General features: G+C 35.9%; 1 protein-coding gene across 4 annotated transcripts; it reads right to left on the bottom strand.

Annotated features, from left to right (window-relative positions):
* Positions 1–986: 986 nt before the first annotated feature.
* LOC147487439 (protein BONZAI 3-like) lies at positions 987–15746 on the bottom strand. Of its 4 annotated transcripts, XM_086575258.1 has the most exons (23): positions 15607–15746; positions 15181–15528; positions 14943–14998; positions 14771–14816; positions 14614–14678; positions 14448–14527; positions 14196–14282; positions 13937–14103; positions 13642–13740; positions 13407–13569; positions 13225–13286; positions 12970–13058; positions 5933–5980; positions 5678–5826; positions 5542–5590; positions 4883–4939; positions 3708–3887; positions 3491–3625; positions 3082–3143; positions 2875–2974; positions 2691–2760; positions 2515–2591; positions 987–1522 (listed from the first exon to the last, which is right to left on the bottom strand). In XM_086575258.1, exons 10-23 carry the CDS (start codon positions 13481–13483, stop codon positions 1433–1435), a joined length of 1245 nt encoding a protein of 414 aa, XP_086431384.1. In that variant the 5' UTR covers positions 13484–13569; positions 13642–13740; positions 13937–14103; positions 14196–14282; positions 14448–14527; positions 14614–14678; positions 14771–14816; positions 14943–14998; positions 15181–15528; positions 15607–15746; the 3' UTR covers positions 987–1432. The 4 variants fall into 4 exon arrangements, 3 of the variants coding, with proteins under 3 accessions (XP_086431384.1, XP_086431385.1, XP_086431386.1); XR_015203292.1 differs by having other exon boundaries at positions 2691–2801; positions 13407–13740; XM_086575259.1 differs by lacking the exons at positions 2515–2591; positions 2691–2760 and having other exon boundaries at positions 13407–13740.
* Between the last annotated feature and the right edge of the window lie 14 nt (positions 15747–15760).

The raw sequence follows: 15760 nt of genomic DNA, 5'->3' as shown, positions 1-15760 counted from the left end.
TGTAGGTTCATGAGTTACTGTCTCACTTAAGCCTCTTTGCTTGTTAATATCAAAATTAAATTTTGACTTGATATAAACTAGGACGTATAAACTATAACAAGGAACGGTGATATCAGAGAAGTAAAGAAACCTTTCGTCAAAAGAAAAGGTGATGTCATAGATCCTTGCGTCTTAACTAAGAAAAACGAGGAAGTGACCATAAAGAAAAGACAATTCTCTGGGTTGGGGTGGGGAAATATATTAAGGAAAAAATTCAAATATTTATATCTACCTGATCCTGTATAACAATTTTTCACGACAGATTATGGTGATTACTATCTTCAGTTGTGGAGAATCTTAATTTTCAAAGTGGAAACAAGTCTTTCAAACTTCTGGTCGAATAGGCATGTATGGTAGTTTGTCCTTAATTAGTTATTTCATCACCATGTGATGGATGAACGTACCCTATAGATGTGCTCGATGCAAAGACGAGTAGGAATTTATGATACACTGGTACGTTCGCAAGGTGTCTTCTCTTAGCAGGGGTGGAAGGCATTCACTTGGATGTACTACCCTGATGGTCTGACTATCAGGTCTCGCTTCATGACCTCTTTTCTGCTTGGCCAAAGAAAAATGAAAATCTGGTGTGCAAGGTCACTTGAGAAACGTTAGTATCTTTAGAGATGAAGCAACCAATCCAAAACGATGTTCTCGTGGCAATAAAAACTTACATTTAGCACTGGACTTCAAACTCATGGCAGGAAAAGGCTAGGAGAGGAGCTTGTTTTCAGCTATAGTTGGATGATGTTTATGACGAGGTAAACAACATGTACAGATGTACTCCTATTAATTATTAAACTAGCCAACATTAAAATAGCTGTTCTCAATCAAGTCATTATTCCTGATGGGTATCTGATTTTGTTTGTTTGTTTTTGTGTAACACTTGCATGGTTTGTAGAACTTTCTATCAATTTTTTTTTTGTAAACATCAACTCGAGAATTACTCGGAGACATAAGGAATAATAGATAACCCCGGATTATTATTCAACGTGTAGGTCTAGCACGACATCATACATTCTACACTTTGGTTGCTCATAAAGAAATACAGACATTCGATTTATCTGATATTTTTATTCCAATAACTTTAGGGTTTACGACGCGACACTGCTTCCTTATTTCCCCTGCATTTCCAGTGAGTACTTCTATTACACCCATCTTCAACATGGATTGGGCAAACTGTACCATTATTACCATTCTGTAGTTGTCAAGCTAGCCTGGCTGAACCAATGTTGGTAAGAAGTGCTGCATCAGACTGAAAGAGGCCCTGTTTTTGTGTAAGAGCTTGATAGTAGTGGCTGTCGAAGGAGAGAGCTTCTAGGATCCATTTCCACTGTAGTTGCTGGGTCCGAAGGATTTGGACATTTTGTTCTCAGGAAATTGGCATATCTCGTATCTAGGGAAGGATCGGCATCACGATTGCCTGTAAAGTTGAACAGCCTCTTCGAGAAAGCGCCACAATGGACTTTACCAATTGTATGAGCACCTGAACAAGTCGAAATGAATTTCTTTCTTATGTAAACACACAATCTATTATGCATGCAAAGTCCAACCTGGAAGTTTATGCTTGTGCATACATAAACAAAGAGCGAATGTGTGTACATATATACCTGATAATGCCACAAGATCTTTGACATTGAGGATTGACAAAACAGAAAACATAGAACAATCTATTGGTTGTCTTAAGAAGCAAGCAATTAAGGAAGCAAGTGGTCTTTTCAGACGAAATTATTCAGAATGATATAGATAAATAGATTGAAAAAGAAGAAAACCTAGGTGCAGGGTGAGGCTGGAAATGCTTTTACACCATTTTCTTCGTTATTTCTCAAGCTCAAACATAATCATTCATTGTCTTTCCTTTGAGCAATATGTGCACAAATGTATGAGATTTTTCTTTACATGTACTCAAGCAAAAAACAAAAAAAATCTCTTCTATCTCTCATTTCTCTTTTGCAGAGTTTGCAGACAATGCTCTAGCATTTCTTTGCGTCAAATGAGTTACTCAACACATTCCTGTCTAAAACTCTTTTTGGGGAATAAAGAATCTTCAAAATAAGAGAGAGAGAGAGAGAGAGAGAGTTGAAAGTACTATAACACTTAATTTTCACAGTTTGCATGATACTATAACACTTTGAGGTGAGGTTTTTTAGTTTGGAAGAATATCGAAAGAATTTATGGTTCCATCTAGGAAGGCATTTTTTTAATTTTTTTTGTGAGCTCTAGGAAGGCATTTTAATAGTTTCAGTCGGAAAAGAAAAATTAGGATTCAATGTGTCAAAAAAAAAAAAAAAATCTCCTACATTAGTTCTCCCCAAGAGAAATAGATGTTGTCAATGAGCAACTCTCCTTCACTAGTTCCTGTAGGTCTGACCAATTATGCTTCCAATTAATTGAAACCAAAACAAAGGTTACGGTAAATCAACATGTTATCAATTTGTTTATTTTCTCATTATATAAGATTAACAAAGCCAATTTCACCTGTTGGTAAGCATTCAATCTTCCTGAAGGATCTATGTAATGTAGAGAATCTGGAAGTTGAGGATTTCCATTTGAAGCTGGATATATAGGAAAGTTTCAGTGAATTAACTATACAATTTTATATACAAATGAACCATTTAGGCATCAAAAAGTCCTTAACTAGAGGAGTCTTTTACCTGTGAAATCTACAGCAACAATAAAGTTAAGCTCAAACCCACTCGAAATATAGTCCAGAAAGTGAGAAAACTATACAACGATTTCTCCCAAAACCCATCTAATATCAGTGTCTGTAGAAGCTTGATTAGGTGCAACTTCATCGAATATTACCTAAAAATTCTTATTTAAATTTAACACAAGTACCTTCATATGGCCGTGCAAAGCAGAAGATGGTTTCTCAAAATTTGCTCCAACTCTTTCTTGAGAAAGAATTTCCAAGCCTGACACTGATTTCTGAAGTTTTCTAATATAAAAAACATATGTAAGTAGAGATTTAGGCCTCAGAAAGAAGATAACAATCATTTGAACATTTAAGAAGTTATCCAAGAGAGAAGAAAATGCATGGGTTACCCTATGAATCCATGACTCCCACTGCTATCAAAATCAAAACATTCTATCACCAGAGGACTACCCTGTTCCAAAAGAAAAAAAAAAAAAAACATTTCAACACTAGTGATTATCCTAGTCCAAAAGAAAAAACATTTCAACATATGAGTAGTGAGAATATTAACACGAAAGCTGATGCGGCTTGCAGCTCTAACATGGTGAACCAGTGTTACATCCATGCTAATGAAAGAAAGACAATCTTTTGTTATTGCACGAGGGTGCAAACTGAGTAGTGAGTACCCTTATCTATTGCCTTAAACTGATATTCGCCATTCCAAAGTCCAGAACATCTAAGCTTTAGTCTCTTCTCTACATACAGTATAGACTGTATAGAGTCCTATAGAATAAAAGGACAACCAGGAGACAAACTTGCCTTGCCTCCAATTTGCTGCATGGTTAGGCATACTGGCTTCCAACTCGGATTTGAGTTGTTCTGCACCACTTCTGTTTTACAGACAGGAATAACATTGCCAGCCTCACTTATTTTAGAAATTCGTAGAAAAGGGTCCTGAAAAAAAAAAAGAGAAAAATCATATTTCAAACTCAATTCCAACAATGACGAAAATAATTGTTTTCAAAAAGATGCTTACACTTTTAGAAAAGTGGTCCTTGCTTTCCAAATGGGTACAGTGAAATATCATCTCAAAAGCTTTTTGTGAAGATATTGATTCCTCTGCATGGATATTAAGAGACCCTACATCTATCACAACACCACGACCGTCTTTTCTTTGAAGTCCGAGTGTTAAAGTTTTACTACGTTTAGTAACAATCTGCCAGGAGAAAAGAAAGAAAAAGAACAGTGTGAAAAACAGAACTCTACGAATGACTAACATGAGATGACTCCATATCATCTCATGTCCCAACTCCCAAATGATTTGTACGCTCGAATAGATACAGATCATGTAAATTAAATAAGAATTCATTATGCACACCTTAATCAATATACATGTATTACTTGTACCAATTCTTCGATGTAAGAAACTTGTTGGTAAAATGGCCAACGCTATCGTCTAGGGATGTAAATATTACCCATGGGTACAAGGCTCCATGGGGATCCGACCCTAATGGGGCGGGTATGGGGGGCACTAAATGGGTATGGGGGCAGGTATGGGGAATCCCCGACTGGTCTCAAACGGGGATGGGGCGGGCCGGCGGGGACGGGGAAGGGGGTCCCCGACCCGATTATGTATTATGTATGTATGTATCATGTATGTAATATATATATTTTTTTTGTTTTTTTAAAAAAAAATCACTTGTATACAAGTCGAACACAAAACCCCTCTTATGGAAAAATAACCCTCAAACCACTAGACCGAAACCACTTTATGCTATATGAAAGATATTCTTAGTTAAATACTTAGACTTAGATATTATTGAGCTAGAATATAATTTTTGAGCTTGCAAATTTAATTTACTACTTAGACTAGTGTGAAAACTTATTAGTTTTTATTAAATGATCTAAAATTTTTTAGTACAATTAGTTAGTTAGGTGAGTATGATGAGTACAAGTCATGTTTCTTTTTATTTTTTTTTCTTTGTTTAAAATTTGGTTAATGGGAAATGGGGGAGGTGTATGGGGACCCGGTACCCATACGGGGCGGGGATGGGGAATCCCCGACTACTCTCAAGTGGGGATTGGGGCAGGTATTGGGAATAAAATCGAAGTCGGGGATGGGGATGGCAAACCCGCCCCCAATCCGCCCCATTTACATCCCTACTATCATCAAATTCCCCTTAAACCAACCTATATAATTATTGGAATTACCTCTGAGAGAACACAACTAGCCTCTCCCAGAAATTCTTGCTCTTTCAACTTCAACATCTGCAACAATTGAAAATTTTCATGAGTATTTCCACCTCAAGTGTAACTAGCAAGTCTCTGATCATTACTTTTTACAAGATTTTGCAGATTCATTCCCCACTACTCTTTCAACACCAATATTACATGTAACGACTGAAGCCCTCATATATAAAAATAACTTAAGGAGGTGCTTACTGGCACAAGATTAATAAAAAAGATACTCCATATATATAACCTTATGCTAACAACCATTCATTTACAATTATGTGGCATACATCCTTCCACTGAAGAGATTTTATTTTAAAGATAGATTATACTTAGAAAGATAAGGAAATGAAATCTTTAGAAACAACCAATTGGACAGAGAACAGTAAGTGGTCCAAGTCTAGACATAATTTCCATAGCATCTCGCACCATACAAGTACAGAATTCTTTAGAACGCATTATAGCACTACTGTTCTTTTAATCATGTATTACTTTTCCCTTAAAAAGTCAAAGAGCATACGGCAGAAAACAGTAAGAAACAAGTACCTCGTCCAAATGATTTCCAATATCTAATTATTCTTTTAGTATATGTAAGCAGCTATATGCATGGATAACAAAAATACAAAACTGCAAATTACCTTCACTGGCAAATTATGATATTTAGTGTCAATATCATACACATGGAACCTAAAAAACAAAAAACATAATAAATAAATATAGTATGAATCCGAAAGACTGAAAATAAAATGAATTAACCAACAACGAGAAGCTTACACCAATGGATGTACAATCTCAAAATGATAAGCAATAGAAAACTTTCCAATCCAAACGGGATTTAATGTGTTCATTATTACTTCAGTACGACCGATTTCCTCGAGAGCTCCATTTATTTTCTTTAAATACCCTACTGCCATTGGATCACTCTGCAACAACAATGAGATAAACAAAAAGTATAGAAAACAATATAAACTAACAACACCATGACGAGACACATATACGAACAAAGTGAATTCATTTGGAAAAGCATACCTTGGAAAGGATGTCCCGGTCACGTAACTTTGAGGCAGACAGTGATAGCTAGATTACATATTTGCAAGTATCAATAAGTGTTTTTTGAAGATAAAAGCTAACTGTACATGGGAATATTTTTCCCAAGAACATGAGTAGGATATAAATCAGATCATTACATTAGTTAGGTCCAGATATAGCAATAAAATTAAGCACAATACACTATCCTCATTCAAATGCTGATTTACGTCCTCTAGAGGAGGCTCCATGATGAGCACCACGAGACATTGTTTCTACAGTCATACAAGGGAAACCCAAATCAAGTATAAGAAACAAGACCTAAGAAGTAATGCAGCATAGTTCTCACCAGCTGGACCAGTCTTTTCATTTCTTTTAGTTTACATATAAGTTCAAGCAATGCACTATTCATTTAGATTTCAAACATACCATTGAGATCAAATGTTCCATATCGAGATTTTAAAGTCTAGCTAATCCATGTATAAGTTCCTAGTGTTGAGATTTATAATCCCACATCGGTGTCTAAAGCCTCGCATAATACTATAAAATTCTTGGGGTCACTCTACACGTCGCCAATTGGTTTTGAGTTGGCTGCCCAAATTTATTATACCTAGGGCCATTCCACGCATGGCAATTATGGCCTGATGACATTTAAGGCCGCCAACTTCTAACGAATAACACGAATAAATTATGAAATTTAGAAAATTTACTAGGGTGATTTCCAAACCAGTCTCAAATGTGTCGGGGAAAACGATACCAATCGATCCCCACTAAGATAGTTTGTATATTGGATACTCTAAACTCCAATCAAAATCTAAGCTTTCAGTACAACTAGCAACCTCTATTCTAAACAATGAAATTAACTATCATAAACAAACAATAGCAATGTAAAGTAAAAACATAACACAATGAGACAAGATTTACCGTGGTTCGGCCAATTATGCCTACGTCTATAAGAGTCAATCATTTTATAAGTATGGGAAGGAAGATTATAATCAATCCTCACAAGTATCTCCAACTTACTAGATCTCTCTTCACTTATCTCTCTCTTTACAAGCTTTTTCTTTTTGCAAGAGTTTTCTCTCAATTTTGGTTGCACTCAAAATTGGTTTCTCTCTTTTATGTTATGGGTTAGAAACCCTAACTTCATATATATAGTGTGTCTGAAATTTCAACGAGCTGTGAAATTTTGGTTCCATTCGACATGCCAATGTCAAAATATTGGCTTCCAAACGATGTGGTAAGGTCGCCTTGGTATCCTCCAGTTCAATATACTCAGATCGTTCGAACTCAAATTCCAAAAGCATTAGCTTCTAATGACAGATGCAGATCAGATCGCTCAAGCTCCTCACGAACGATTCCATGGGGTCGTCCAACAACACACATGTGCGATGCCACCAAGTTGTACCAACACAATGGTGAGGGACCCAACAAAATGATACACACCTCGCCAAATTGAGTCTCTTTGATGTGTCACGCACATAGAGTGCAAGGGTAATTTAGGATTTTTCATTGTGTTTAAGTTTAAGGCCATATTAGCCCAAACCCAGCCCATTCGGCTTAGATTAGGTTTTGAGGAGCTTAAGGTTTAGTATAAATAGATATTGCGCCTCTATTAGTTCTTTGGTTCAGTTGCTATTCAATTTATGTTGAAAGAATATTAATTCAAAGTGAGTTTTATTAAATAATTATTTTATTGAGTGAATTGTTATAAGATATTTTTCTGCTGATCTTAATTCACATCAAAGTGATATTTAGAGCCAACAATTTTGGCAAATTTTTTTTTCTCTCCATACAAGATTCAATTTTTACATTGGATAATGTTCATTGGTACTATTCAGAGCATAATGTTCATTATTCACAGTAATGATTTTCAGGTGATTTTTTTATTTATTTTTTTTCTAATGGAAATTTTATTGATAACAAGTTTTACAAATAATTAAGACAAGCATGCATCAAACTGCGTCGCAAATCCTTTCTGAATGGCAAATCATATCTTCCTAAATACAAACTCGTTAGAACCAGCTACCATTACGTTATAGTCATACTTTCTGCAATCTCTTAAAGAGTTCAACAAATTATTATGTCAAGAAACTAAAAGTGTCGAAATTGAACGGAATGAAACAAAGATTATTTTATTTTTTATTTTTTTCTTATTTTTTTTTACAACTATGGTAAAGAAAGCAAATTTGAAAGCTTCAGTGCCATAAGCTAGAGGGCAATTTGGCAAATCAATATATTAATACTAAAGCTCCCACAAAGGGTATTTTTCTAGCTCTCTTAAAATTCCATATCATCAAAACCTATTAAAATGGGAATTCCTCTCTTATTCAAAAGAGAAATTGTAGCACTTCTAATTAAAATGGGAATCCTTCTCCTATTATAATGGGAATTCCTCCCCTATTGAAAAATAAAAATCTAATAATTAAAATGGGAATCTTTCTCCTATTAAAAACGGGAATCATACTTCTAAATTAAAATGGGATCCTTCCCCCAATTAAAAAATTGGTTTTTAAAACTTAATTAAAACAATTTATTGAGAAATTAAGACTTGATTAAAACAATTTTTTAGGAAATTAAAACGGGTTAGCAATGAAAATAAGAATCACGATTTGTTAGAGAATTTCTATATGTATAGTTATAATTGTTGAGCAAGTTTTTAAAAGAGACGGTGCGTATGCACTAGTCTACTTTCTAGTATAACTTATAGTATTGTCAATTTAATTGCTGAACAACATAAGCAAGTGGTGAAATTTTATGCATTGCTCACAAGAATGGGTGCTGCCCCTTCCATCAGTCGCTCAAAGCACTGTACCATCGTATTGTTGTAGAAGAATCCATCTGTGAAGATGTCACAGATCAATGGTATTGTTCCACCCATGTTGTTAACTAATATAAAGAACACGTCGTTGCTAAATGCAATGGTTTGAAAGAAGCAGGTATGTAGGTTCCTAGTCTTCTCTCCCATGAATCGATGTACAATTTCGATTCAGACAGCCAGAGGGAAGGTGTTTCCCCTTACAAAATGTCACATTTATGGCCCTAGTTTTTATGAAAAAATATTTGATGTTGATTGGGATGCCCCACCATTCTTTGATAAATACGAAGATGAGCCTCTTTTTGTTGAGTATGAAGATCCGAATTGGGGAAATTTTATGAATCACAAGTGCAGGTTTGGATTTCCTTAAAGAAACTCGCATTACCTGCTTTCAAGATGAGCCTTTGGTACCGCAACATTTTGGTACATCTTTTAGTCATTGTTTTCATAATTTGTGTGGATGACCGTGTTGTGGGTTATCGATTTTTAGCCAGGGAAGCTCCTACAAAGGAAAATTTCATAGTAGGAATCCTTTCAACTGGGGAGTAGGCCGATTTCCTAAAACTTGTGAATTTGCTTAAAGTTGTATGTTATTCAAAAATTCGAGGTCGAACTTTTTTCAGCCGAGGATAATGATGTCACACACTGAGTGCGAGGATAATTTAGTATTTTCATTGTTTTCATATTTTCGGCTATATTGGCCCAAGCCCAGCACATTCGGCTTAGATTAGGTTTGAGGAGGTTAGAATTTAATATAAATAGATATTTCACCTCCATTAGTTATTTGGTTAAGTTGTTATTCAGTTTATGTTGAAAAAATATTAGTTCAAAATGAGTTTTATTAAACAATTATTTTATTGAGTAAATTGTTACAAAATTGTTTTTCCGCCGGTCTTAGTTCACATCATTCTCTCTCTAATGACCTTTTCATAGGAAAATGTACCCTTTCATTTTATTTTTTGCTAAGTAAAAGTATACCTTCATTTAAAACAACCTAAGTAGGTCAAGGTGAACTACAAGTACAAAGCCTAATAACTTTTAAAAATGAGGATTAACTTTCAGCCTATTAACAACTAAGTAGGATTTTAAAGTAATTAAGAACTACAAAAAAACACACCATATGGCCAAAGTAGTTAGCTACCCTATAGTTGTTTGTTGGTTTTTTTCTTTGTAGTCTGTAATTTATAATACCTGCTACCATAAAATATTAATAAATTTTTGTCCTCTAACATGCAAAAGATTTGAAAATAAAAGTTTTTTGTCACAATTTTACACCATATAAGAATCCATCTTATACTATATAATAATATAATGTCTTCCAATACCAGGGATGGACCCCTTATCTTGGGTTGTTAGGTCATTTTGGAGGATGTGAGAGAATGAGAGAAAGCTGGCAGTGGCAAGGAAGAGAAAAGGGTGCCCCTAATTCGTTTGTGGTAAAAAAACAATTGGGGGTCCTAAAAGTGTAATGTAAAGGACTAATGGAGTAATGGGTGCCTACTATATGACTAATCAACTGGTAAGATATATAGAGCCTCAATAGTGAACACTGTGGTTTTCATCTCCTTAAAAGAAACAAGAAAGATGTAATGCATTGTTCTGTACCTCTAGTTGAGTGAAGACAGGCAGTAGACCATGTGATTTGTAGAAGTAATCAACAGCATCATCACTTGCTGTTCCATGATCAACAACAACAGTGTTCATAGTTGTAGTGGGGTCCTACTGCTTGTTGACCTCCTTCAACATCAGACGACACGCATCCACCCATCTCACAAATATTTGCCACTTCCTCTTTTCTCACCAAGTTTCCACTTTCTAGTCAGTGTATTCTTTTTGAACTGATGGAGACGCTATAGTTGGTCTTGTAGAGTTGTACTAAGACATTGTATAATAATCCAAAACATCCTTTCGCTACTAGTAATATTTCTCAACACTTTGTCATACTACTGTCACTAATTTACATCCGTATACATACAACAAAGAGTATGGTAAGGATGGTATCTGGTGAACAATTCAGAAGTTAAATAAGAACTTGTATACCTTCAGCCACCTTTTCAATTCTTCTGGAAGGTTCGCAGACGGGATTCTTCAAAAGTCAGCACGTTTAAGGCAGGGAGATCCCATATCCGGTCCTGTTCTTGTTTAACATGGTAATGGAAGCTTATAGTCAATTACTCTCTAAGACTGAGTCTGTTTCATTAAAGGTTTTAGACCACCTTCAGACGGTCTAGAATTTCCAATTCTACAGTTTAACTGACGACACATTGATTCCGTTGGATGCTTCAGTGTCCCAGCTCTTTGTTAGTGAGCCACCTACTGATTTCCGAGGTGGTTTTGGGTCTGAAAGTGTATATGAGGAAAGACCAATCTGTTTGAAGTTGGTACGGTCGATAATATGGAGGAATTGGCAAGAGAATGTGCATAGGTTAGCTGCCTTGTTGCTACCTTGGACTGCCCCTTTGGGCCTAGTGAAATTGTATCTATGTTAACAGAGAATAAGTTAGGAGATAAAGAGGATGCAGCCTTGTATCACTTCAATATATATGTAAAAACCAGCATTTACAATAATAGAAATTGCCTAAAATATTCATGTCGGGGGCGCTGCCCCCAAACCCACAGTGAGCCTGGGCCATCCGTACCACAACTAAAGTAGCATTATGGGACATAGTTACACCCTGTGATTAGTCATTACATTAAAAAAAAAGTTCACTAATCAAACACAGTTTATGAAGATCATAATAATACTTCCAGGTGAATACAACCTCGCCATAATTTTTGTTTCAGACTACTTCCAAAATATAAACAAATAAAACACGCTACATCAATAATTGGATTAATTGCATTAAATGGGAAAAAGAGTTTAACTGCAAAATAATAGTTCCTGGCGCAATCAAAGGTTGCAAAGCATCTCAAAGTCAATAAACCCATACACCGAGTTTTAGAGATAACAATTGTAAAGGTATGAGAACTAGGGGATCAAAAGTTCAATGAGCATAATCTAAGTCTTAAAAGCTTGATACTTTAGTCTAGGAGGTACAACTAATTTTGAAAGAGGAGTAGGACGACCATTAAAACAAAACCAAGCATCATACTACCAAAAATCCACCATCTGCCCATTACACGCCATCATACGTTTAATCAAACTATTTCTAAATAACCTCTACCTTTAGTTTTTCTAAATAGCCGAGGTTTTTTTAACTTATAGAAAAATAACCTCCACCTTGAGTTTTGATTAAAACTCCCAAAAATGGAACTTACAAGACACCACAATGTGTTATTATAGACATTTAATCAAACTATTTCTAAACACCAAAATATCAAATTGATAATGAAAAACAATAAAACTTACTTGGTTTTCAAGCACTCTGTTAGATGCATGGGTTTCTAGACTTTGAATTAATGGTGGATGTTGTTGTGGATTGGTAAATTCCAGAATAACAATGGGCTCAAATAGAGTGTTTTCATCTGGTGTTTGGCGACAAATTCATCTTCTTGCCCCAAGTTTCTTACACTAGATGTTGTTGATTCTACCACTGAAAAAACGCTTGCGAGGAGGCATGTGGGCTTGGTGGAAGAGAAGAAATGGAGTTGAGAGGAAGAAAAGACAGGCGTTTCTGTTTGTTTTTTCTTCTTTTTTTAGCAAAACGTCATTTTAACTCATGTCCCTCCTCTAATAAAAGCGGGACGACACTCAAACAAAAGTGGAAAATGGGGGGGACGACATTTCAAGTGACGTTTCAATGTATTATTCTATCAGACGTCACTTAAACTAACGTCCGTGTTTTAGAATACAAATTCAGCTAATTTTCCCAGTGGAGACTATGCAATGTGTATATTTTGGTTGAATACAGGAGAGTGTAGTTTGGGGGTTCAGGTATCCAGACATTTCATAATATCAATCCAGTACATTCTCCAAACAACATTAATGACAAGGTAGCCAACTGAGTAAACTATGTGAACTGAATCAATACACTGACAAAAGTTGCAATATAATCATTTTAATCCCAAGTGTCAATCCATGGATGCATAGCTCAATCTCAATTCGCTATATTGATTCAAATCGCCCAAGTCAATATATCCACTTCAGCCAACAGAATTGATTGACGTTAGGATGCATGTTATGGCAAAACATGGTTGTTCGTTGATGCAAGTACATAAACAAGTTGGAACTACATTAAAAAAAATGAAGTACATCTCAAGTTCATAGAACAAAGACAAATACCTGGAGTAACCTAAATATCAGGTTCACTAAGGAGATGTAGAAGCTTCTCAACACCACGGCATTGGTGAAGTTACAAACAGAACCAGAAACTAACCAGAAAAAACACGTTAAACACAAGCATTAATACTGACAATATCCAAGTTAGGAACTCAAGGTCATTAGAATTAGAGTAACCACAGAAAACAATTTGAAGTCATTAACACGAGAGACGTGAAAACAGAAAACCTAGAAACACACAAGTATAAAGAAAAGTACATTCATAACCCCCTAGAACTGGATCCTCCGAGAGCAAAAGCGGTGTATCAAGGTCAATGAATCTGCAAAAATAGAAAAAATAAACTCGTACCGATCGAATGCAAGATTGAGCCAAAAAGATGCTCCAACATAGCCATGGGAAATTACCCTGCGAAAGAAGAGAAGCCAATTGATAAGTTTACCTGAAACACCCAAGCCCAGTAGCCAGAGGACCAGCAAAGCCCTTTGCAAGTCTAGTCTCAACCATGCCACCAATCATCAGATTCAAGCCTGATTGTCTAGCAACGTCAATTATCCTTATAAACTGAGGCGAAATAGAAGCTTCTCACTGATGAACAAGCCTACCTAAAATTCTCCTTATAGAGGCAGCCAAGACTCATATGACACTATCAGTATATTTAAGCAAAATTTTCTGACCTGATACATACGGGGTAGAGTAGACATGACCTGACACAACTGCTTCAATATTGGTGTAAATGTAGAATTAATCTCGACAGCTGCAGCAATGTGCATGACCTGAACAGAAAAACTCATTAGCGGCCAAAAACACCACAACAGAAAACCAGACATAACACTCTATGGAAAATGGCAAAGAAGAAACCTAACATTCAAATAAAAATGTTACAAGAAAGTAAAACAGACAACTCAGAGTACTCAATCCAGGAATAGAAGCGAAAAAGAAAATATTTTAGAAGACTAGCTAGAATCTTACATTTGACTTTGCATATTCTGCACTAGTTATCTCAAGCATCTTGAAAGTACCAACAGCTGTTTTCCACAAGGAGATGTTGAGCCATACTCCGACTTCATGAAACCATTCTTCAAAAGACCATATCTTCATAACTAGGCTAACATCAATCTCAAAAGGGGCCTCACATCCTTTCACCATCAGGAAAATCAAGTTTGAACAATAAGTACTCTGCACAAAACTTGTCTCGGATAAATAATTTGTCTGTTGTAAATCATCCTACCATAAAACTCAATCATGAAACTGCCACCTGCCAAACTGTAATAGCTTCTCACATTAAACACAGCACAAGCAGGCATTTCTTATATAACTGCAAGGAAGCAAAATCATTTTAAGCACACTAAATGAGAAAGGGCAACTCCATGATTGATTATACAAAGTATGCAACCCATATATAACATATTAAAGCGTAACTAATGGTGGACACAGAAGATCCCACAACAACAAGCGAAGGAAAAAGGCAGAAGACTCTTACCTAGCATATTTTCGGACATTGTACAGCCCAAAGTGCTCCAGAATAAAAGCTCGAGGTCACAAAGGGCCAGGAGAAAAAGCCTGAAGCATCAATTTCAACAAAAGTTTAGAAACTAGTCAACAACCAAGTCGAGTATTGCTACAGGTATCAAAAGGTATGAACTCACCTCTAACTGCGAATTCAAGTACACTCCATTGCATTTTATGCACGTCCCTGTTCATTTCTGAGTACCTGCAGAAAGGCATCCCAATTCAATACCAATCACTGCACAATGAAAAATATCGAAGATATATCCCATCAAAAGGTGAAAAGTCTTTACGTACCTGCGAGGCTTGTTCTGTCGCTGCCCAAACTCCTCATTTACAAGCTCTGTTCGAAGGCAATAAGCTAGGTTTCAGAAATATGAAAACGGCAAAAGCAACTATAGAATAGTGGAACTATTAAAGTCCAGTTCAACAAATCACTTGGTCCATGGAGTTAAAGTAAACTGGCTACCAGATCTTTGTGACGGTTTCAGGACATCATTGGGTTTGTTTGTAATGAGTTCTTTGCTGCAAGGAAATTCCACAATGAGATCAAAAGAAAAACTTAACTACTAAAACAATCACCAATACAAGCTATACGAGTAACCTTCACAAAATGATTTAGAGTGGATGGAAACAAAACCATATAATGCACAAAATTGCTCAAGACAAAATGCTTACAGTTGGGAATGTATAATCAAGGAACTGACCTCCCACACTGATTCAAGCTGCCTGTCACCGATTCAAGCTGCTTTAGAAGTACACAAACAAGGAACAAGAAGTACACTCCGGCAACTTTTCAATCCCAAAACCCTGAGAATCTTCATCCACCAAGACTTTGCATAAAAAACTCAAAGGCTCCATCACAAAATGTTTAGCGCAAGCAATCTTTAAATCCCTGATGAAAGACGTCAGAGTTCCATCCTGCCTCAGAAAGTAGTTCCACAAGAAAACTGCCACCCTGTACCCAATATCAAATCTACAATGTGAATGTAAAACAGCATCCTCAAAATACAACTTATCAGCTGGATATCCAAGCATTCTCCTTGTCACCATCACTAACAAAAAAGAAAATATGTCAATAAGAAATTTGTTATCATATTGCGCAAGAAATCAAAATACTTAGGATTACCCACCATCCTTCTCCCTCCTTTATTTGGGCTTGGGACCAGCAGTGCAAACTTGTCATAACTTTGCACAAGCGGAGTTAAAAGGGTGGTTAGTAGAACATAACTCCATTGCTTGCCTAAGAACCATATATATTACTTAGTGAATAAAAAATATACTTCA

Source organism: Coptis chinensis, chromosome 7 (assembly GCF_015680905.1).
Source record: "Coptis chinensis isolate HL-2020 chromosome 7, ASM1568090v1, whole genome shotgun sequence".
NCBI classification, from domain to species: domain Eukaryota; kingdom Viridiplantae; phylum Streptophyta; class Magnoliopsida; order Ranunculales; family Ranunculaceae; genus Coptis; species Coptis chinensis.
This window is presented reverse-complemented; position numbering and strand designations above follow the sequence as displayed.